Source organism: Haliotis rufescens, unplaced genomic scaffold (assembly GCF_023055435.1).
Source record: "Haliotis rufescens isolate VD_foot unplaced genomic scaffold, xgHalRufe1.0.p SCAF_75, whole genome shotgun sequence".
NCBI classification, from domain to species: Eukaryota; Metazoa; Mollusca; class Gastropoda; order Lepetellida; family Haliotidae; genus Haliotis; species Haliotis rufescens.
In genome coordinates this window covers 637,449-659,696 of record NW_025964367.1, presented here as the reverse complement: position 1 = coordinate 659,696, position 22,248 = coordinate 637,449, and the positions used below count along the sequence as shown (strand labels likewise).

The following is a 22,248-nucleotide window of genomic DNA, read 5'->3' as shown; positions in this document are numbered from 1 at the left end:
CCCTGCTCCAGATCCAGCCCTACAACATACCCTGCTCCAGTTCCAGCCCTATTACCTAACCGGCTCCAGTTCCAGCCCTACTACCTTCCCTGCTCCAGTTCCAGCCCTACTACCTACCCTGCTCCAGTTCCAGCCCTACTACCTACCAAGCTCCAGTTCCAGCCCTACTACCTACCCTGCTCCAGTTCCAGCCCTACTACCTACACTGCTCCAGTTCCAGCCCTACTACCTACACTGCTCCAGTTCCAGCCCTACTACCAACCCTGCTCCAGTTCCAGCCCTACTACCTACCCTGCTCCAGTTCCAGCCCTACTACCTACCCTGCTCCAGTTCCAGCCCTACTACCTACCCTGCTCAAGTTCCAGCCCTACTACCTACCCTGCTCCAGTTCCAGCCCTACTACCTACCCTGCTCAAGTTCCAGCCCTACTACCTACCCTGCTCCAGTTCAAGCCCTACTACCTACACTACTCCAGTTCCAGCCCTACTACCAACCCTGCTCCAGTTCCAGCCCTACTACCTACCCTGCTCAAGTTCCAGCCCTACTACCTACCCTGCTCCAGTTCAAGCCCTACTACCTACACTACTCCAGTTCCAGCCCTACTACCTACACTGCATCAGTTCCAGCCCTACTACCTACCCTGCTCCAGTTGCATACCTACAACCTACCCTGCTCCAGCCCTACTACCTACCCTGCTCCAGTTTCAGCCCTACAACCTACCCTGCTCCAGCCCTACTACCTACCCTGCTCCAGTTCCAGCCCTACTACCTACACTGCTCCAGTTCCAGCCCTACTACCTACCCTGCTCCAGTTGCAGCCCTACAACCTACCCTGCTCCAGCCCTACTAACTACCCTGCTCCAGTTCCAGCCCTACTACCTACACTGCTCCAGTTCCAGCCCTACTACCTACCCTGCTCCAGTTTCAGCCCTACTACCTACCCTGCTCCAGTTGCAGCCCTACAACCTACCCTGCTCCAGCCCTACTACCTACCCTGCTCCAGTTCCAGCCCTACTACCTACACTGCTCCAGTTCCAGCCCTACTACCTACCCTGCTCCAGTTCCAGCCCTACTACCTACCCTGCTCGTGCCCTACTACCTACCCTGCTCCAGCTGCAGCCCTACTACCCACCCTGCTTCAGTTCCAGCCCTACTACCTACCCTGCTCCAGTTCCAGCCCTACTACCTACCCAGCTCCAGTTTCAGCCCTACTACCTACCCTGCTTCAGTTCCGGCCCTACTACCTACCCTGCTCCAGCCCTACTACCTACCCTGCTCTACTTCCAGCCCTAATACCTACCCTGCTCCAGTTCCAGCCCTACAACCTACCCTGCTTCAGCTGCAGCCCTACTACCTACCCTGCTTCAGTTCCGGCCCTACTACCTACACTGCTCCAGCCCTACTACCTACCCTGCTCCAGTTCCAGCCCTACTACCTACCCTGCTCCAGCCCTACTACCTACCCTGCTCTACTTCCAGCCCTACTACCTACCCTGCTCCAGTTCCAGCCCTACTACCGGCCCTGCTCCAGTTCCAGCCCTACTACCTACCCTGCTCCAGCCCTACTACCTACCCTGCTCCAGTTCCAGCCCTACTACCTACACTGCTCCAGTTCCAGCCCTACTACCTACCCTGCTCCAGTTCCAGCCCTACTACCTACCCTGCTCGTGCCCTACTACCTACCCTGCTCCAGCTGCAGCCCTACTACCCACCCTGCTTCAGTTCCAGCCCTACTACCTACCCTGCTCCAGTTCCAGCCCTACTACCTACCCAGCTCCAGTTTCAGCCCTACTACCTACCCTGCTTCAGTTCCGGCCCTACTACCTACCCTGCTCCAGCCCTACTACCTACCCTGCTCTACTTCCAGCCCTAATACCTACCCTGCTCCAGTTCCAGCCCTACAACCTACCCTGCTTCAGCTGCAGCCCTACTACCTACCCTGCTTCAGTTCCGGCCCTACTACCTACACTGCTCCAGCCCTACTACCTACCCTGCTCTACTTCCAGCCCTACTACCTACCCTGCTCCAGTTCCAGCCCTACTACCGGCCCTGCTCCAGTTCCAGCCCTACTACCTACCCTGCTCCAGCCCTACTACCTACCCTGCTCCAGTTCCAACCCTACTACCTACCCTGCTCTAGTTTCAGCACAATTTCCTGATGTCCATCATAAGAAGGGGGTGGTTCTGATGGGTACTGAGGACATCCAGAATAAGCAGAATAGAAGTGTCCAACTTGCTGTCCTGGGTAATCCGGCAGGCCAGGGGGGTGCCCTGGTGAAATATCTCTTCTAGCTGGAAAATCTGCTTGGGAAGTTCCAGTCGAGGTTGGGTCAAACTCTGCACCAGGTTGTGGATACACACCAAATCTGTCATAATAAGGTGTTTGGGGGTATGGAATCTGCCCTCCTTGTTGAGGGTGGGGATAGTTAGGCTGTCCTTGACCAGGCCACTGTCCTTGCTGACCTGGATAAGGATATGAGGGCACCTGTTGACCCGTCTGTCCATGTCCTTCTACACTGGGGTGTTGTCCACTGGGGTGTTGTCCACTGTCCTGAGGTGGTCCTTGACAAGGCCCTTGACCCGGCTGACCTGAGTAAGGATGACCTGTAAAGCCTTGCTGATATGGCCCCTGAGGTCCTGTCTGTGTCTGTGGTAGCTGTTGAGTATTAGTGGAAGCAGGATCAGCTTTGAGGTCATCCACTCCTGATATATGCCCATCTGAAGGTAGGTCTGCTCTATCAGTGGCCTTCTTCAGATGTTCAGCCATCCTAGCTGCAGGATCAGGTGGCTTTCTGGCATCCATCTGAAGAGCAAGCACACAAAAAGGTCAAAAGGGAGTCAAAGGAAGAACAGTTTGTTTTTGCTGCAGTCAGTAAGTAATCATGTGTTCAGTATTCAGAGGGGCGGTCGGGTAGCCTAGTGGTTAAAGCGTTCACTCGTCACACCGAAGACCTGGGTTCGATTCCCCAAATGGGTACAATTTGGGAAGCCCATTTATGGGGTCCCCAACCATGATATTGCTGGAATATTGCTAAAAGCAGCATAAAAATTAGACATTTTCTGATGCTTGGAACTGTGAGAGAAGTGATCAATTTCTGGTAAAAACAATCCAATTCTGCAATTGAGATATTTGGCAATAACATATTTTGGTCCAAAATAATTTCAAAAAAATGTTTGGCAGCCCATGCTACATAAAACATCTTTCCTGTTTGGAGTCAAGGGTATTCTGGAACAGCCAACCTGTACCAACCCTGCATAGTATGGAAATTTGTTTGTTTTTTCGTTTGTTGTTTAAAGCCGCACTCAACAATAATCAGCTATATGGCAAGGTCTGTAAATAATCGACTGTCTGGACTAGACAATCCAGTCATTGATATCATGAGCATCGATCCACTCAATTGGGATATGATGACATGCATCACCTAGTTCAGCGAGCCTGACCGCCCGATCAGGTAAGTCGCCTCTTATGACAATCATAGTCGCCTTTTATGGCAAGCACGGGTTGCTGAAGACCTATTCTGTCCTGGATCTTCACAGATCATTTCTAGACAGTACTTTGATTACATAAGTGGGGAAAGTACATGCCTCTATCATCTCACATTACATCAAGACCCTCAGATTTGTGAAGATCATTGTTTTCACCATGGATATCCAGCCTAGGCCTATTTTGGAAACTTGACCACTGTTACTGCTAGGTCAATATAATCACTTACTATTTCGCTATTAACACAGCTTTTGTATTTTATACTGCTATTAAATTTTGTACTGCCATCGAAATAACTTTGCAGTAATTTGTATTGATTTGTAAACCCAGTTTATTAGATAGTACAATTGTTACTTGTAAACCATTTTGTTGTTGTCGGTTCACACTGAATTCTTTTAAGCATAGATTTCTGGGTTAACATATTGTTTTAATTTGGAAGTCGACACGTAACAATATTGCCATGTGTGATTTTACTGTACATGATTATCTTGAAATGGCAATAACAATGACATATGATTCATCCTCTGCACTACCGTCGATTCAGAAAACAATGCCTCACATCAATATTTCAGTGACTGTTTAAGTTCAAAGATCTAACGAAGATCTAAATCTGCAACAATTATTGTATTGTACCACAACTAAACTCTGTCATTCTTGTTGCATGTTGGTATTCAAAAACAGAAATACAACGCTAGTTTAGAAATAATAATTCAATGAGTATTTTTTTATGCATGGAACAGTTTCACAGGTCACTGTTTGAAATAATTATTAACCACTGAAGATCGCTAAATTGGCAACACCCCTAAACGATGGATCGACTTATGATTGACAACTCAGTTATATTAAATTATGGCAATTAAGATACCCTCCACCACACATTATATCTAACTAGTCATACTACAGAACTATGGCCTACTCAGTATAATGAAAAAATATTTATTGAACCCACAGGAGATCAAATGCCCACTACATTAACACAAAGATTAAACATAAACATTTAGCTAACCCTATCATTGTTTGTAATTGAGGCAATGGTTACAAGGCAGCTGCCAGTGTTCAGTGAGCGTTATGTGATGTATCATCTGAATATTAGCTGGTTAACGAACTTGCCAGCACCTCTTTCCATGGATGCAGCCCATGAGCTGATTCATTGGTTAAAAATAGAATAATGGCTGCATATATCCATTGTAATAATTGCATTTACCACATCAGTTTTCAAACTCATTTGAGATCATGACCAGTAGGACCAGTGTGCAAATTTTCATTTCTCAGACTTAAATCAGAGGTACCATTACCGTTTCGACCCAATAAGGGCCCCCACCCGTTCTGAAAATTTATAGTGAGTGAGTGAGTGAGTGAGTGAGTTGGGTTTAACACCGCTTTTAACAGTATTCCAGTTATATCACGGCGTGTCAGCTTAATGTGGGAGGAAAGCCCGAAGTGATGCAGGTCTCAGACGTTTACCACTTCGGTGAAACCCACGAGCACGGGTATCCCAGCTAACACACGACGTTGTCACAACATTGTGGAAAGGTTGTGGATTGGTAACGTCGTGAAATAACGTTGTCACAACGTTATTATAACGTCAACGTGCAACGTTATTTCACAACGTTATAACAACATTGCACATTCACGTTGTGAAAACGTTGTGCATCGGACATCGCACAACGTTTTGTAACTACGTTTCTGAAACGTCGGTGAAACGTTATAAAGTTTGCTTCTTGATAGTCATAAAGGAATAGAACTGCTTTATCAAAATCAACATGAATTTGTCAGAATACCAAGGCAGTAATGCATTACCTTTCTGTATATTCGGCATTTGAATTTTCATCTCTTAATACTAAAATTTCCTGAACGTAATTGCGTATCTCTATTACAACGTTAGTATCACGTTACATTGTAACGTTATTCCACAACGAAACAACAACGTTGCAAATTAACGTTGTGATAACGTTATGCTTTGGACATTACAACACTTTTTGTAAATGATGTTTAGGAAACCACTTGTAGATCTACCATCTCGTAGTTTGTTTTTTTTTAAACATATATATCTATGAACGAAGTTATCTGTCTACTAAATGTTGACTAAAGCAAAATTACAGTTAAAAACACATTGGCGCGCATTTTTTGCGGGGTGAGAGACCGCTGAAAAGTTTAGCCTGTTGCCTCGTGAAGTGACGTCAAAATGACATCACATTGTCGCGGAAGATTTGTTGTCACCAACCATCTTAGTTCAAACTCACTCTGGATATATTACAACCAAGTGATTGTGCAGCAACGGGAACTGGACAGATGATCTGTGAATTCGGATAAGGTAAGTTATTTTTCAAAAGCAGTCTCCGCTTGTTGATATGTTTCTGTACATGCAGATAGTCAAATGATTTAAATGTATCGTATTATTCAGAAGTGGCGGGGTTTAGAATGCAGTTTGCCGGTCACTTTCACTGAGCTGAGCGTCAGTGTTGATAGTAATATTTGATAAACAGAACGTGATGTATATAGAGGTGAAGGAAGCCCATGACTTTTTACCATATTATTATGTTATGGATACCAAGGGTAATTACCAAGGGCAAGCAGTAGGTATATGTTTGACCAGAATTCAGTCTGGCGGCGTTTTGTGGTCGTCATATTATGTTCGGGTTTCGATCATAAGCGTATAAGGTCTGTAGGCCTAACGTATGCATCGCCTACTGACCACTGATAGATTTCGCCATTTCTTCCGTGTTATTTCTGAAATCTGAAAGTTTACATGTACTTATATTCTGACTTTGATTTTTGTGAAACAATTTGGCTCATTCAGGCCATGGGAAAGGTTGAGTAGATTTCTCTTATACAGCGAAGAGAGGGAATCAAAACAATGGAAGTATTTTCAGATCGACTCTCTGTAGGCTGCTAGTTATAGCCCTAGTCTAAAGCGCTCAATGATGTTATGAAAAATTGTATTTTCGGGAAGAGACAGAAACATACTTGTTGTTCCCGAAAAGGCCCAATTAGCACTGACTGAAGTAGCCTAAATGTGGATCATCTGGTTGTTGGTGCTGTCTATAAAGTTTATTTGAGCAAGGCGCTTATCATGTGTATTTTTAATATTTCCAAAAAAAAGAATCAATTCATCATTTTCCGATAACTAGATCTATGTCCGACTCCCTTCTAATGAAAACGAGCAAACGTAAAACAAGTCTCGTCGCGCGCTATAACGGGGTGTTTGCGGTATTGTTCTCGCTGGTGATGATAAGCTAGTAGATAATCAAAAGTTAAATATCACCATACATTGTCAGTGATTTTGTCATCGTTTGTTGATTATTAAGGTGAGATAGGTGTAGATCTAGTCAATGTGCACCAATGAAAAATACAATGGAATTGATAGCAACCATATTCGTTCGGTTTTCGATCTCCGTACGTTGCAAGGTAGGCTACCATACTACAGAATTATATTTAACGATATTGAACTGTATTATGTTAATAAACGTAGTCAGTATATGATACTTGGTTCTCTGAAACGTTTTGGCAATGAGAGAGAATAAAATGGTGATCGAAAACTGAACGAGTAAGTTCCAGTGCTAGCTACGAAATCGTACTGTAGCTAGATCTATATAAACAGCGCTGCGATGAAGATGTGAGTCGTAATTAGCTACAATGCCTGTCAAATATATATGTTCCCGTTTGGATTCCGGTTTAGAAAAGGTCCCCAACAAACCATGTTTGTACTAACATGATTATGTGTCATTGTACTCTGACAGAGGTTGTGAGACGTGGCTCACTATAACAATCACTGGTTTGTCAGACCGGTGTATATGTAAAACCAAATTACATTAGGTGTTTTTTTTAAGATGGTACTCATAATTTTGTTACTTATATCTGTAGCCTGAGTTTATTTCCGATCGGACCTTATACATGAGGACTTTAGATTTACAGTTTTCCTAAATTTTAGGCAATTATACAATGTATGTTATCTTTTTGTTTAGACTACAGATCTAAATGTATGCTTATTGAATATAGTTTTAGTTTTGACTTTTTTAATATGTTTTCGTTGCAGCAAGGGGGAAAATGTTACACGACCATTCCAGGAGATAAAATCAAGAATGTTGAATCATTGAGGAACACACCAAATAAACCCTGGGCTGTGAATTATGTTAACGTAAGTACAATTGTTTACGGTTACATTCCATTGTCTATATCAATGTTAATTGGTGGGGTTTTTCTTGCTTGAAATGAATGCTAAGAATGTAGATCTATTTATATAAATCTATGCTCGTACCACGTTTTGTATTCAACCTGATTCTTGATGTCTCTGAATGAATGTTAAAATTTGTTTCCATCAGTCACTTGAATTATACATTATAGTTTGAATATTGATAAAACCTTATCTCCAAATGAATGTTTCTCGTCATATGAAATCTTTCATATACCTGCTCGAGATTTATTAAGCTGTTTGTATTTCAGGGAAGTGGACGTGAACACCAAAGAAAGAAGATTCTGGCATTCAATAATTTCGAAAAGGGTATACATTTTCTATAATCTAAAAATAATAAAATGTCAACGCAAATGTGTCTGGGAGTTCTTTGTTGAATGGTGACTTCGCATGACTGAAAGTTGAAGTATACTATATGAACTTGATTAGAGACCAACCATTTAATATTCAAAGAGGTGGGGACCTGGAACTTTTCTATGGAGATTACCTATGTTTTCGGTCACAGCTACAAAAGCAGATATATGATTTTCTTTAACTCTATGAGCCTGAAGATAAGCACCTTGCATCTAGATCTATGTCATTTTTTTGTGGCAGGCATTTGTTTCACCAGTCTGAACCGTAATTATTTTTGTCAAGAATTTTCGGTGACAATATTTTTTTTCGATAATATTCCAGGACCCGACCCTCCCCAGAAAATATCACATGGTCAACCCCTTACAATGTCTGCCATTCTTTTTTTTTGTTTCTTTCAGTACAAGCCTAAAGGGTAATGGTGTCTGACTTTGTTATAGTCAAATCATGTATCTAGTTAACAGCTCAGTGGTGTTTTTACATTTTGAACATTGTTAGCAAAACACGATCTAACTCACTGTTAACCGGGCTATTCGACGCCCTGGTTTTAAAATATTGGTAAAAGGTATCTCGAATCATACACATTCACGTGACTAAAGCATATTCTAAAACATTTCCGGAAACAAGTTTTGGGGTTGTTTTTACAACATTTTAGTGTGGAATGGTCACAACCGTATTTCATCCTTGTAACACAAAGTTATTTCACGTCGTTGTGACAACGTCCATGGTAGTACACAGAATACCGTTGTAGGGACGCATTATTATAACATTGCCACAACGTAAAATACAACATTACCACAACGTCAAATACAACGTTCCCTCAACGTAAAAATACAACGTAAAATACAACATCATCACAACGTTGTGAAGACGTGAATATGACGTAACACAACGTTAGGTCATGACGTTGTGACAACATAAATGGGAGTCCACAGAATAACGTTATATGGACGTAACATCCGCAACGTTACCACATCGTAAACACGACGTTATCACAACGTTCCCAAAACGTAAAATACAACGTCATCACAACGTTGTTACGACGTGAATATGACGTAACACAACGTTAGGCCATGACGTTGTGACAACATAAATGGGAGTCCACAGAATAACTTTATATGGACGTAACATCTGCAACGTTGCCACAACGTGAAATTGTTAGCTGGGATGGTGCTGACAAACCTAGAAACATAATCTGGGCGAACCGGGATTCGAACCCACAATCATAGGTTTCTGGCGTGCCAAAGGGACGCAAGTCTGCACAGCGAATCGCGGCGCCTTAGACGACTGGGCCACCCGTAACCCCACCCCCTCCCCCCGAAAATTTATATAGTAATTATTTCGTTTTAAATGAAAATCGTCCGGGAACCGAGGCTTCCGGATATTTGAAGTCCGTATAAGCGGGGCATGACTGTATTCTGTTTATTTTAGATATTTGTGACTTTGAATATTATGCGCAGAAAAAAATTACACCGTACCCCTCCGGCAAACGAACGGGTGATAAAAAACTTCGTCAGTACAAGTTCGAAATTTGAGATAAAAAATCACCAGACATGCTGATTTACCGTTTAAATTGTATTGTTTGTTCAGCTAGGCATTGTTTTATATCCAGGGATCAAGATTACCTTGTGCATTTTCTCGTAAACTAAGCCGGACACAGCAATCAGCTGTACACACGTTTTCTTGGAATCTACCGGTGATTCAGTCAAGACACACCCAATGATATAACTTTACAGGATTTTAAATGCAAAGGTCGGCAAAAGTTGTATCTGAAACTATTTTTTTTATCAGGAATAATATATTCCAATATCTTGTTAATTTAGATGCAGCTTTACTACACATTTAAAATAATAATAACCCTAAGAGAAGCAGCTGATCCCTTTTGCCGCGTATTATTTTTACATGGAACCAGTCTGACCAGTCACCGTCAAGGCTCCCGTGCACGTGATCGCGTGATCGCGAGAATTACGTGTTGACATAGAATCGTCCAACAAAAACAAATATGACTTTTAACGAATCAAAGTATGGCATTTATGATATATGTAACCATTCTCTGTCGACTAAAGTTCGTTTCAAGACGTCAATAGTGGTAATCTGACCGTGGTTGCTGTTAAAGGGGCACTGATCTAACGCCATTCCCCGGACTGGTTGTTGCCTTCATTATATTGTTTTTTTCCCCATGAGTACCCGGATGATACGCAACGCAACTGAGCGTGACCAGAGACTGGGCTACCGTCTGCAAGGACAGTTAAATAAACTTGGAGGCTGGAGGCAATATTTGTTTTACGCATTTTTGAACACTGATTGGTTAACTGTGATCTATAAAGATTTCGACAAAGGGCGCATATTAATTAATTACTTCAGCCTAAACAAACAGACAAATAGAACGGCGGAGCTCATCGGATGTCGTCATTTGGAAATACCCCAGATAGTTATAGTTTAATAATTAAAAAGTATCCATGCAGTGAAAGCATTTTCGGATTTCGGATTGCGTCGATAATACGATTACTACTCCCTTGTTGTCATCCACGTTTTTTGGTATAACCCTTCACTTGTGTATTTGTCGTCATTCACTTGATGCTCAGTTAATGAATTTATTACAGGTACAGTTAGTGGTAGCACCACTTAGATTACCTGACAGAGGTTCCCATTTGGCATTTATTGTGTCTGGGGTAGTTATTCAATCTAAATGCAGGTTTGAAGTGAGGTGAAATGTGTGTTATGTAATATGCACGTGGCAGCCCAGCAAGAGGTAAATGATCAGTTGATTTACTTTTTTTTGTAAATCAACGGATCGTTCCTAGTCATCAAAGGATTAACAGAAAATACGTTGATTGAGTAATCACTGTTATCTTGCACAGTGGATATGTCAAAAGTGAGTGTCAAGGTTTACTAAAACAAAGGGAATACACTCATATGGCGTGAAGTGCCGATGTAAAAACAACATACCTTGTTCAAAGGTTTAACTGATAATACGTTGATAGATTGCGCATTCTTATCTATCACTCAATGGATTTTTTAGGAACCGTGGACGTTATGAAAATAGTTGTCACGTGGGCTTTCTCAGCCGACTCTTGAGACTTGACACCTATGTGAAACACCTGAAAAATCTAAGTGATCAGTTGAGAAAGGAACACGGTTTATAATATCCTGAAACGATATATATCTTTTAAAATATTTGATTGTGAGACACGTGACATCGAATAAGTTTCTTTGTACAGCTGCAGACAAGTGGGATATTGTTCCTTTGTGTGGATATTCACGGATACATTCCTCGAACAAGGAAGCTGCCTAAAATTTATACACATAAATTTGGTAGGTTGTAATTATGGTATTTGCATTTTGTTTTCCTTCATTTGCTGTAGCATTGAACCGATTCGTTCTTGTTCCTCTACGTCTTGGTTGGGAAATTCTTCAATGCGCGATAGACGTTGTTTTCACAAGTCTTTTCCTTTGTAAGCGTGTATATATTACCGTCAATTTGTAAAATGTGATTCTCTCAGGCATTTGATAAAATGCGTAAATATTTCAGTAATTTTGACTGAAAAATCTGTCCAGATTGACTAAAATTGATTAAGACGACCAAAAGGGCCTCAAAACACCACAACAGATTATTACGTAGGATTAGAAGCCAAACAACAAAGAAATGTACTTTTCAACGTAACATTTTCAGTCTCTTGGTGATGACATTAAACATAAAAATGTTTGGAATTCGTTATCATAATAATACAGTAGGAAATGTTTTTCAGTCACTTTGTAAAATAACTATAAATATTGAGGCGTTTAATAAATTTTAAAATGTTACACATTTTGACTGTAAAAAAATATACACACTTTAAAAAAGCAATGCTCAGGTGAAATATTTACTTTTTGTTGCAGGTAAAAATAGTGTAAACGAAAATCGCAAAATTACCAAGCAAGTGACTTATCAAAACTTCGTCACCATTACCGATGCTACCCACAAATATACCTACATTTCCTTATTATCTCGAAAACTGTATTTCATTTTGTCGATCAATGTGACCATACGCCCTCATTACTACCCATAAAAGTGACTAATGCGCTTACGAATGGCGCAGCAGAGGTCGCGAACTAGTCTAGATTTCTGCTATACATCCGGGTACTCACTGGGAAAAAACAATAACAAAGGCATCAACCAGTCCCGGGGAATTGCTTTAGATCAGTGCCCCTTTAATAACGGTGAGTTGTGCGATCTTCCGATCGCTTCACACACGATTTCGCCGAAATTAACTAAAACAATATTAAAAGGAGTTTTGAATAAAACTAATGAAATAAGTTACAAACATAAGTCCAGATATACAAAGAACACTTTTTATAGCCAGACAGTGTAATTACATGAATAATTTGCGGACTTCAGTATGGATTTGTTGACATGGTATTTCCGGTGTTTCGTGCTCACAGTAATGTCTTTCCATGGGGGAATAAACATCAAAACTCATTCATTCGTGTATAATGCGCACCCCCTTCTACACAGCTGTGTTTTTTTGGGGAAAAAGTGCGCACTATTCTCAAGAAAATATGGTTGGGCTTACTGATGAATTTACGCCAATTTGACTCTGAATTGGTTCTTATAAGCGCCCACCCCTTCTGGGTTTTTTTAAGCGCCCTGGGCGCTTATTGGGTCGAATACGGTAAATAGATTTTGAGAAAAAAAAAATTTAAGATCCGGACGGACGGACGGAAGGAAGGAAGAACTCTGTGGCAGGGGATAATAACAGTGTGAATATAAAAAAATCTATCATGTACATTTTTCTCGACTATTGGCTCAGTGTACAAGTACGTCCACATGAGGGTACATCAAGGAATATTCTCCTCGTGCTAAGCATACAACTTATATGTCACATGATTGCATGTCGATTGCATGCTGTTTGGTAAAATATAAAGAACACAAAATAATGTTAACTACACATCCAAATATGTTCAACAATCAATCCTTATAAATATACTGCAAGGGAGCATCCGGCATGTTGAAAAGGAAAGGGTCTGCAACATACTTTAGTTTTCAAAAGGGGAGTGGGGCGGGGTGTGTGGGGGGTCCAGACCCCTCCTCTGGATCTCCCTATGTATTGAAAAACATTAGAATATTAACAAATGAGCGAAGTGAGTAAGTTGGGTTTTATGGTGCTTTTAACCGTACTCCAGTTATATCAAGACGTGTCAGCTTGATGTGGGAGGCAGACCTGAAGTGATGCAGGTATTAGGCATTTACCAGTTTAGTGAAACCCCTGAACAAGGGCTGACACACCTAGAAACATAATAGGGGCAGACCAAGGTTCGAACCCACGATGATAGATTTCTGGCATGCCAAAGAAAGTATCTCAGTGAGCTGACACTATAAAATCAGTATTAGTCTGGACTAGTACAAGCAGTCACACACACACACACACACACACACACACATTGCTATATAAGTGCAACAATCTTGAACACGATGTTAAACCCCATTACACCTCACAGCCTTTCTCCAGTGGTAGTGAGTTGCCTCCCCTTATTCTATTTCATACTCACATATTTCTCTGGTATGGCAATAGGTCAAAAGGAAAACAGACTCCTAAGTCAAAATAGATACACGAAAAAGTCAAATCTTACATTTGACTATCACCCTGTGGTACAGTTGTCTTTTAAAAAATACTGAGTGTGTTGATTAGCAAAGTCATAAATCATCCACAAGGAATCTAGGTATGTCCAAAGTATTGCTGGGTAGGTATTTTCCCACTACAACTTCAATTATTTTACACAAGGTCACAACAAAAACAAACATATGACATCAGCAGACATTCCCTTTGACCAGCAACAACATACTAGTATTCATAAGTCATTCAAGCCTCTTCTATAATATCAAAATGGCTGCTCTGATAAGTAATGATATTGATAAAAGCTGAAAAGAAAGTTAATTCAGTTTACAATGAATAGAAGGATAGTAAAAATAAAAGTTATAACATTTGTGGATATACACACACTCCGACAAAGGGATTGCGACACTGTTGCTTAATGGACGGGGATCTTTACAAAAGAATAAACACGTCATTGAAGAGGACTTTCGGTTTCAAGATGAAACCGAATTGACAATTCCTGTTTCAAACGTTTAAACTAAACGTGGTAGAATAACTTTAAGGGCTATATCTTAAAATGCACCCTTAAACTGTTTGACATTCTCGTTCTGGGCAGACTGCTCTCTGGGACGATTTGCCATTATTCATGTTAATGATCACCTGATGATCGAATACTTGCCAGTTAGCCCAGTAGAACAGTGACACAAAACAGCACTCGCATATGGCAAGCCGTTTTCACAGTTATTACTGAATTGCAGATATCTTCAATTGTTTTAAAGATATCAGTATTTTATTTAAAGATATCAATAATGTTTTTAAGATGTCAAAAAATAATTAAAGATATCTTAAATTCATTTCTGATATCCATAATACAATTACTGATATCTTAAAATGTTATGATAATATCGACAAATTAGTTTGTGATATCTCTAAACATATTTCAGATATCATTAAACAATTACCATCCTACAGTACAGAATATATTAGAAATAAATTCAAGATATATCCACAAATGCATTACAGATATCTTTAATTCAATTAGAGATTTTCCAAATCCAATTAAAGATATCACTAATCATTTTGATGATATCTTTATATCAATTATTGATATCAGATATCTAATTTAAGTATCATTATTAATGTAACATCTTTAATAATGGCAACAATTGAAGATATCAATATGAATTATTGATATCTGTATTCAGTTTCAAGATATCAGGAATTGAATTAATGACATCATAACAAAACATGACATCTTGATATCTTTAAATCATATGTTGATATCAATAATCGAATTTAAGATATCAGCAATTCTTTTCAAGATATCAGTAATACGCTTCACCATGTCCTTAATTCATTTCGTGATACCTTAAATTTTATTGCAGATATCTACAATTATCTGCATTTAAAATATCTTCAATTCCATTCAAGATATCTTCAATTCGATTCAAGATATCTTCAATTCAATTCAAGATATCAACGGCTTGTCATACTCGCAGCTGAGTGCAGAGAGTTGACTGCTGATATTATTATGTTACACACGCTATCGTCGAGTTCCTGTGAATATAACCTCCTTTCGGACAAGATTCGAACACTTAATTTCTTCCTGCTTCAAATTCCCTTTCACAGGAAGGTAGAGGTATTGTGTGACCAACTGTCCAATCGATTCGTTCCTGGAATTGATAAGGAAACAAAGATTCGCATATCGTACTTTCGTTTTGTAAGTCACGTGTCAAAACATTGTATTTTCCTTGCATCGACAAGGATCGCTAAGGCTCCTTTAATAATGGATTTACTCAGCCGTGTTAGGAGCTAGTGTGCGGCAAATGTTATCTCTCTTACACAATACTGCTTCCATAACCCAAACCTGCATGTCAATATTTTTACCTTTTTTTCGGCTGTGTAGCTGGTAACAGGTCATTTCTTATCCCTGCTGTTTCGCTACCTGTAGTTCGTTTCATATCTCTGCATTTTCGTACCCCCCTTGTCGGTTTCGTATCCCTTTATATTTCATATTTAAAATACATCGATTCTATTTAAAACCCTTGACCATCATTTAGGGACTGCTCATTTATTATAGGGTGGAGGGGTCGTGGGTCATGAACAATTTAGGGCCGGGACGGGTAACTCGGGTACTTGGGGCGGGTGGACCCTGAGTAGGACCCGGTACCCACAGGATTACCCGGACCCGTGGCCATTCATGTGATATATCTTTTATGACAATAACAATAAAATTCCATAGTTATACTCAAATACAAGTCGCTAATGTTCGCATTGTTTTTCTGACTGTGCGCACATTCCTTCTGATTTTTATTTGTTTGAGTAAAGACAAAGCTAAATACAGTCCTATTCAAGGACTGGAATGTCGGACTTGGTTGAAGCATCCCAATTGAGTAGACCGATGCTGATGATGTCAATCACTGGATTGTCTGGTCCAGACTTGATGTATTTCATATAGCTGCCATATTGCCGAGTGTGGCGTTGAACAATAAGCAAACAAAGAAACATATCTGAACATGTCCAACGTGTTGCCTCGGAAACGCAAACAATTAAAGTTTCAAAACGATATAGCAAAAATCGAAAACTCATCACTTGACCTATGTGCATACAAAGTTTCACAACAAATAGGAAACAGTTTATGACCTTTTCTCCGGAAATGATTCAAACTTTCCTACGCACCTAATGCCTGACTGCCTGGAAACGCAAACATACAAACTCTTGAAAATCCTGAATAGCAAATTGTATTTTCAGCACTTTACTGGTGTGTATATGTTACAATTAAAACATATAATCAGTTATTATATATAATACTTGAATTTTTCAGGTATTGTGTGTAGTACCCGATTCACTCAGATATTATACATAATAACTGAAATTTTCATGTATTATACATATTATCTGAATTAAAATTGGAATGTTAATGTATGGTAGTTAACTATTGTGCTGTTTTATTTGTTTTGATGTTCACTAACTAAGAAACTGATGAAAACATCTTTGTGTAAAGTATTGCTCAGTATTGCTATTTCTCTGAGATTGTCAGTGCAGAGAGAATCAATACAGTTGTGGTTGTCAAGCTTTTATTATATGCAATTGTGCTGACACCAGGAAATGCTAAAGTAACAGATGCAAATGTTATAATTCACGATTGATGTGCAACTCAAAATGACATTCAAGCCTCTCCTGCACAAAAAAATGTTAACGTACAACCAATTACTATATAAAATACCTGACAATTATCATATATTGTGTATATTTCTTAAAAATTTCAGTTATTATGTATAATTACAGTGAATCAGGTATTACACATAATACATGAAATTTTCAGGTATTACACATAATAACTGACCATACGTTTTAACTGTAACAGATACATGGTTTCTGCCCCAAAGAGCGTTCGCTCGTCACGCCGAAGACCCGGGTTCGATTCCCGACATGGGTACAATGTATGAAGCCCATTTCTGGTGTCCCCCGCCGTGATATTGCTGGAATATTGCTAAAAGCGGCGTAAAACCATACTCGCTCACTCTGCCCCAAAGCGAACCTTGTCCTTTTGTATAACTGTTTGTAATTTGTTTATTTTTCCAGAGGATTTACACGGTTTTGCATAACAACATATTCAAAGAAATAAAGCATGACATCTTGACCAAAGCCTATTAAAGTATTCTCTGTTACAATTAATGACGGAAGTATACTTAATTATATGATAAAGTTCAGTGAACTCCTGGGACTAATTGAAATGTTGGTGGATAGTTATTATTTCTAAAGTTGAAAAGGGTTCGTTCTGACAAAATAATGATACGGTTTAAAGGATTGTTATTTTTCGATAAATAATCAAAAAGAACATTTTCATTGGATATTGTTACCAGGCTTTGCATTTTGTGCGATATCTAAATTTTCATGTCTCGCCAGAGGAAGCTGTATTAAGATAAACCAAGCGTAAATCATAGAACAAACGCCGGTTCAACCAACACAGGGAATATTGGATACATTTGAAGCAATATTGAGAAAGAATAGTGATAAGAAACAACACCAGCTTTGAATAAACTCCGGGTCAAAGGACATTCGGAAAGAATGCTAATTGTCTGGAATTTATGGTAAACTTTGGTGCGAGGCATCCACACACCCCAAAACTCTTTCTGAATGACAATAGGACAACGTTATGTCAACTCCGGTGAAACAAATTTGAAAGTATTGCAAATCACATCATTTACATGCCAATGTATAACATATGCACACTATTACAAGTTATGCCTCTAAGGCTACTGCACACTTTTAAACGTATTTGATGATATTTACATTCAAAATAAAATAATATAGATTAAATATAAAACTACCAGTCAATACCAGACTCGATTCCCCACAAGGGTACAATATTTGTTTGATGTTTAACGCTGCACTCAGCACCATTCCAGCTAAATGACGGCGGTCTGTAAATAATCAAGTCTGGGCCAGACATTCCAGTGATTGACACCATGAGCATCGATCAACGCAATTGGAAGACGATAACATGCAACAACCAAGTCAGCGAGCCTGACCACCAGATCCCATTAGTCTCCTCTTACGACTCGCATAGTCACCTTTAACGACAAGCATGGGTTGCTGAAGACCTTTTCTACCCAGGATCTTCAACAGGATACGCCACTCGAGAAAATATCTCTTTACCCCCGTCACACGATGAGGGAAACATGATATTTCACTCGACACATGAGATATCCTCTACATATTCAATAACGTACAGATATCTATCTATCTATCTATCTATCTATCTATCTATCTATCTATCTATCTATCTATCTATCTATCTATCTATCTATCTATCTATCTATCTATCTATCTATCTATCTATCTATCTATACATCTATACATACATGAGCTGCAAGTCAATATTAATGTTATTTGAAGTCCTACCTATAGTAGCCAAAGCTTAAACTCACAATACATCATGGGTCGAGGCAGATTTGTGCCACTTGGGTGTTGCAGGCTGTTTGCAAATTAACCGAGTATGATAATACACTTCCTAGAAATCAGTTAACACTTCCAACATCCAGTCCGGTGCATGTCGGGTAGAAGGCTATACTATAAAAGGAATTGAAACGCTCGACTTCACCTGTGGCATGTCACTTGACTTGGCGATATGCAGTCTCAATCTAAATCGGAACTGGGCCAACACGACTACACCGAGATCTGTATATGGTCGAGGTGTGTTAGTGATTAAATGCTGTATTCCGACTGTATTAGAGCGACCTGTAAATCAAGGTAAAGAGCCATCACTGCAAAAAAAACCTGTATTAGGTAAAAAACACATGCTGGACATGCTACACGTATGTAGCGACCAGAACTGGGATACGACCAGAACTGGGATAAACAGTCCACAATTTCGCAAAGCCCCATTTACTGCGGTAATGCTTTCGATTAGCTCTAAAACACATGGCGATATATATGCGGAATATGATTTAGTTTATATTTTGGGTGGGACCGTACTGAATATGATCTTCTGTATATTTCCATGTCCCATTCCAAATAAATAACGCACATTAAATTCTTCACTATAAATTGGAAACATCTTCAGGTATTATTATTATTTTGTTATATTGTACTTGACAAATATCCACACGCCTTTCTGTGCGCAATTCACATTTATGCACAAATGTCAGTGTCTGTGCGATATTTCTTTTAACAAATTATGTTATAATAAGATCAATAATTGAAATCAAGGATGTGTTTCTACATCACATTGTGGTCACAATAGTATATAGAATGGAATGGAATCGTCCATATTAAAAAAGTAAAGGCGGTGCTTGAGGGGTTTCTGAAATATTTCGGATTGTGGCCTCGACACATTATGCATGCCATTTAGATTTTGTTTTGTTTGTAACTGTAAACAATTTTCCGTATTCTGTTGTTTGTGGCCCAAATTAAAGTGCGTTCTCCTCCAATCCCACGATGTGAATAGAAATGCAAAACATGTATCCTCATTAATTTATTTAATGTAACTGTGCTGAAGGGAATCCTTGTAATTCACACATGAGTAGATGTGAGAAATCATATTTATATAATTTCAAAACAATTATTTCACTTGCCTCTGCATTTAGACAAGCTCTTTCCACTTCTTTTAATTAGTTCGATGGGTTAATTGTATATGGTTTGCCAGAAGATTGAGGCGAAAATTACACAAGATGAAAGTGTTTTTTCATTCCTCTTTACAAAGTTACGGGAAAGTACACAGGTACATCGGACATAAAATATACATTACTCAGAATGAAACGCGGGGTGTCAGACATGTTATATACATCATTATAAATGAAAGACGCGGGGGAGTTTGTATATCGGATATAAACTATACATCACTCAGAACGATAGATAACGATAGAGGGTTTGTATCGGATGTATTATATTATACATACTTCAGAATGCTGTAGATGCAGACCAATGTAAGCTTTGAAACATGCTAAGAAGTATCCAAGCTGGATATTGACGATTGTTTTAGAATGGCATTCTACCCACATATACAAGTTAGTGGTAACCTCAAATACCTCCTTAACTTAACCCTATCACATATACATGATGCAGGTAATGCAAGCTCAGAAGTTTGGTGTGCAAATTTATAATAAATGTATAAATATAAATGTATAACTAACAGATATAAGCGGTAAGACGGATATGACTCCTCATGCATGCATGCACCGGTAAACCAGACCTAACAGAAAGGAGTATATAGTTACTCCATAGTGTTTTAGGAACCAGGCACCTTCAATTTGAAATAAAGGAAAGATATATTGAAGCAAGTCGAAATAATATATTTATATATCTAGCCTAAAATCACGATGATCCATGGACAGTGCATTGTGTATGTCTATGTTGGGCATTGCTTAAAATATACCCACCGCTTCGCTTGTCATGTTAGGCGACAATCGATGGTTGGTTGGTTGGTTGTTTAACGCCGCACTGAGCAATATTCCAGCTATATGACGGCGGTCTGTAAATAATCGAATCTGGACCAGACAACACGGACAATCCAGTGATAGACATCATGAGCATCGATCCATGCATTTGGGATAAGTAGTATAGTCTAAGTCCGCAGCAACCCCCTTTTGGTTGAGGGAGGTTGAGGGAAAATAGGGAAGGTGATTGGCTGATCCAACTCACGTGATCGGATAGGATGACTCATGCATCAACAGCACGTCACAGGTGAGGGGGAATGAAAGGTGTGTGTTTATAAAGCAGAAAAGAATTCATAAGAAAACAAAAGTAAAAGGTTATGAACAGAGCTAAGTGTATAGCGTGCTGCCTTGAATAGACAGACCGTACCCGTCAGCCCAGTTTGAATTGAGCGCTTGACAACTCACGTGGCCTAGTCGTTTAACCCGCGCTCGCTAGAGCGTGCGACCTGGTTTGATGAATGCAGGGTGTGTGTTGAAAGTACATCATACCACAATAGAGACGGGTTGTGTCAACACGATATACGCCGGGTAATGTAGGGAAAAAAATGTACGTCTAGCTGGATCAAATTCATCTTGTACGGTGTACACGTTGTACACCATGAACGTTAGACAACCTGTATGGAAAAAACCATAAAGGAAATAGATAAGACTACACAATCAGCAAGCTAGCAGTGTCGTTTAATTACATTTAGCGCGCAACAACGAGGTAGTCACGTCACCCTGCATTGACTATAACGCTGAAGGCAGCCGGATTTCGAATCACCCGCGCTGCGTACTATTGTGAACCATTTGTAAAGAATTATTCAGCCCTGTCCCGACTTGCATAGTTGATGTTTCAATGCTAGCTTTTCCATTTAACGCGATGACAAATAAACCGTACGGTTTGAGTTTTAACCGTGTAACATGATGTGCACAGTTTTACTTCAGAACGTGCTATTTTGAAAATAGATAGAAAACTGATAAGTACATGTAGCAGTGTGACGACACGAAGCTAGGTTTGTTGGGAAAGTGATGGAAGCAATCTATAGGACATTTTCATGTTTACAATACTCACCCTTAATTCGAAGAGAGAACAGAGTTTATCATGGAAAATTGTTTGACGAGGAAAATGTTTTATTGGAAATATAGGTTTATTCATAGCTAATGTATAGCAGAGAGACTAAGCGACCGACCGCCCATAACAATGTCAACATACCCCGGCCTTATAATTAATGTCAACATACCAGCCTCGCCTGAAGCTTCCCATTCATAAATTGTGTGACCATATAATTATGATATATTAGGGAAGATGTGTTGTACATTTGTTATTTTAAAAGGGAGTTATTTCAGAGAGGATATATATGGGTATTCCCCCTCATTAAACCTTTCTTTCGTTGGTGTCTATTAAACGTATCCGGTATTTAATACATTTGAATGATGTAGGAAAGTATGTGCGTGCAGATGTTGTACCTATATCCGAACACGAATTAAAATTTAAAATAACAAATGTACAATACATCTTCCCTAATATATCATAATTATATGGTCACACAATTTATGAATGGGAAGCTTCAGGCGAGGCTGGTATGTTAACATTAATTATAAGGCCGGGGTATGTTGACATTGTTATGGGCGGTCGGTCGCTTAGTCTCTCTGCTATACATTAACTATGAATAAACCTGCTTCGACATATATTTCCAATAAAACATTTTCCTCGTCAAACAATTTTCC

At 39.6% G+C, this 22,248-nt stretch overlaps 1 protein-coding gene and 1 long non-coding RNA gene across 13 annotated transcripts in view; one reads left to right on the top strand and one right to left on the bottom strand.

The window, feature by feature from the left end:
• The window catches only part of LOC124123066 (protein mono-ADP-ribosyltransferase PARP14-like), a 102,290-nt gene extending 81,766 nt beyond the window's left edge, over positions 1–20,524 (bottom strand). For 4 of the 12 annotated variants that reach the window (XM_048388611.1, XM_048388620.1, XM_048388621.1 and 1 more), the window contains exons 1-2: positions 20,482–20,524; positions 2,128–2,800 (exon numbers count right to left, since the gene is read on the bottom strand). In XM_048388611.1, coding sequence (XP_048244568.1) covers positions 2,128–2,800; positions 20,482–20,496 — 688 coding nt within the window. In that variant the 5' untranslated portion in view covers positions 20,497–20,524. Of the gene's footprint in view, positions 1–2,127; positions 2,801–9,649; positions 9,674–10,123; positions 10,141–15,139; positions 15,271–18,505; positions 18,673–18,704; positions 18,855–20,481 lie in introns of those variants that run through there. The other 8 variants (XM_048388616.1, XM_048388617.1, XM_048388618.1 and 5 more) reach the window with 8 other exon arrangements.
• On the top strand, positions 5,606–7,957 carry LOC125376762. The gene is made up of 3 exons (XR_007219245.1): positions 5,606–5,795; positions 7,518–7,619; positions 7,925–7,957. It is a non-coding gene; the product is annotated as an uncharacterized LOC125376762 (long non-coding RNA).
• Positions 20,525–22,248: the final 1,724 nt, after the last annotated feature.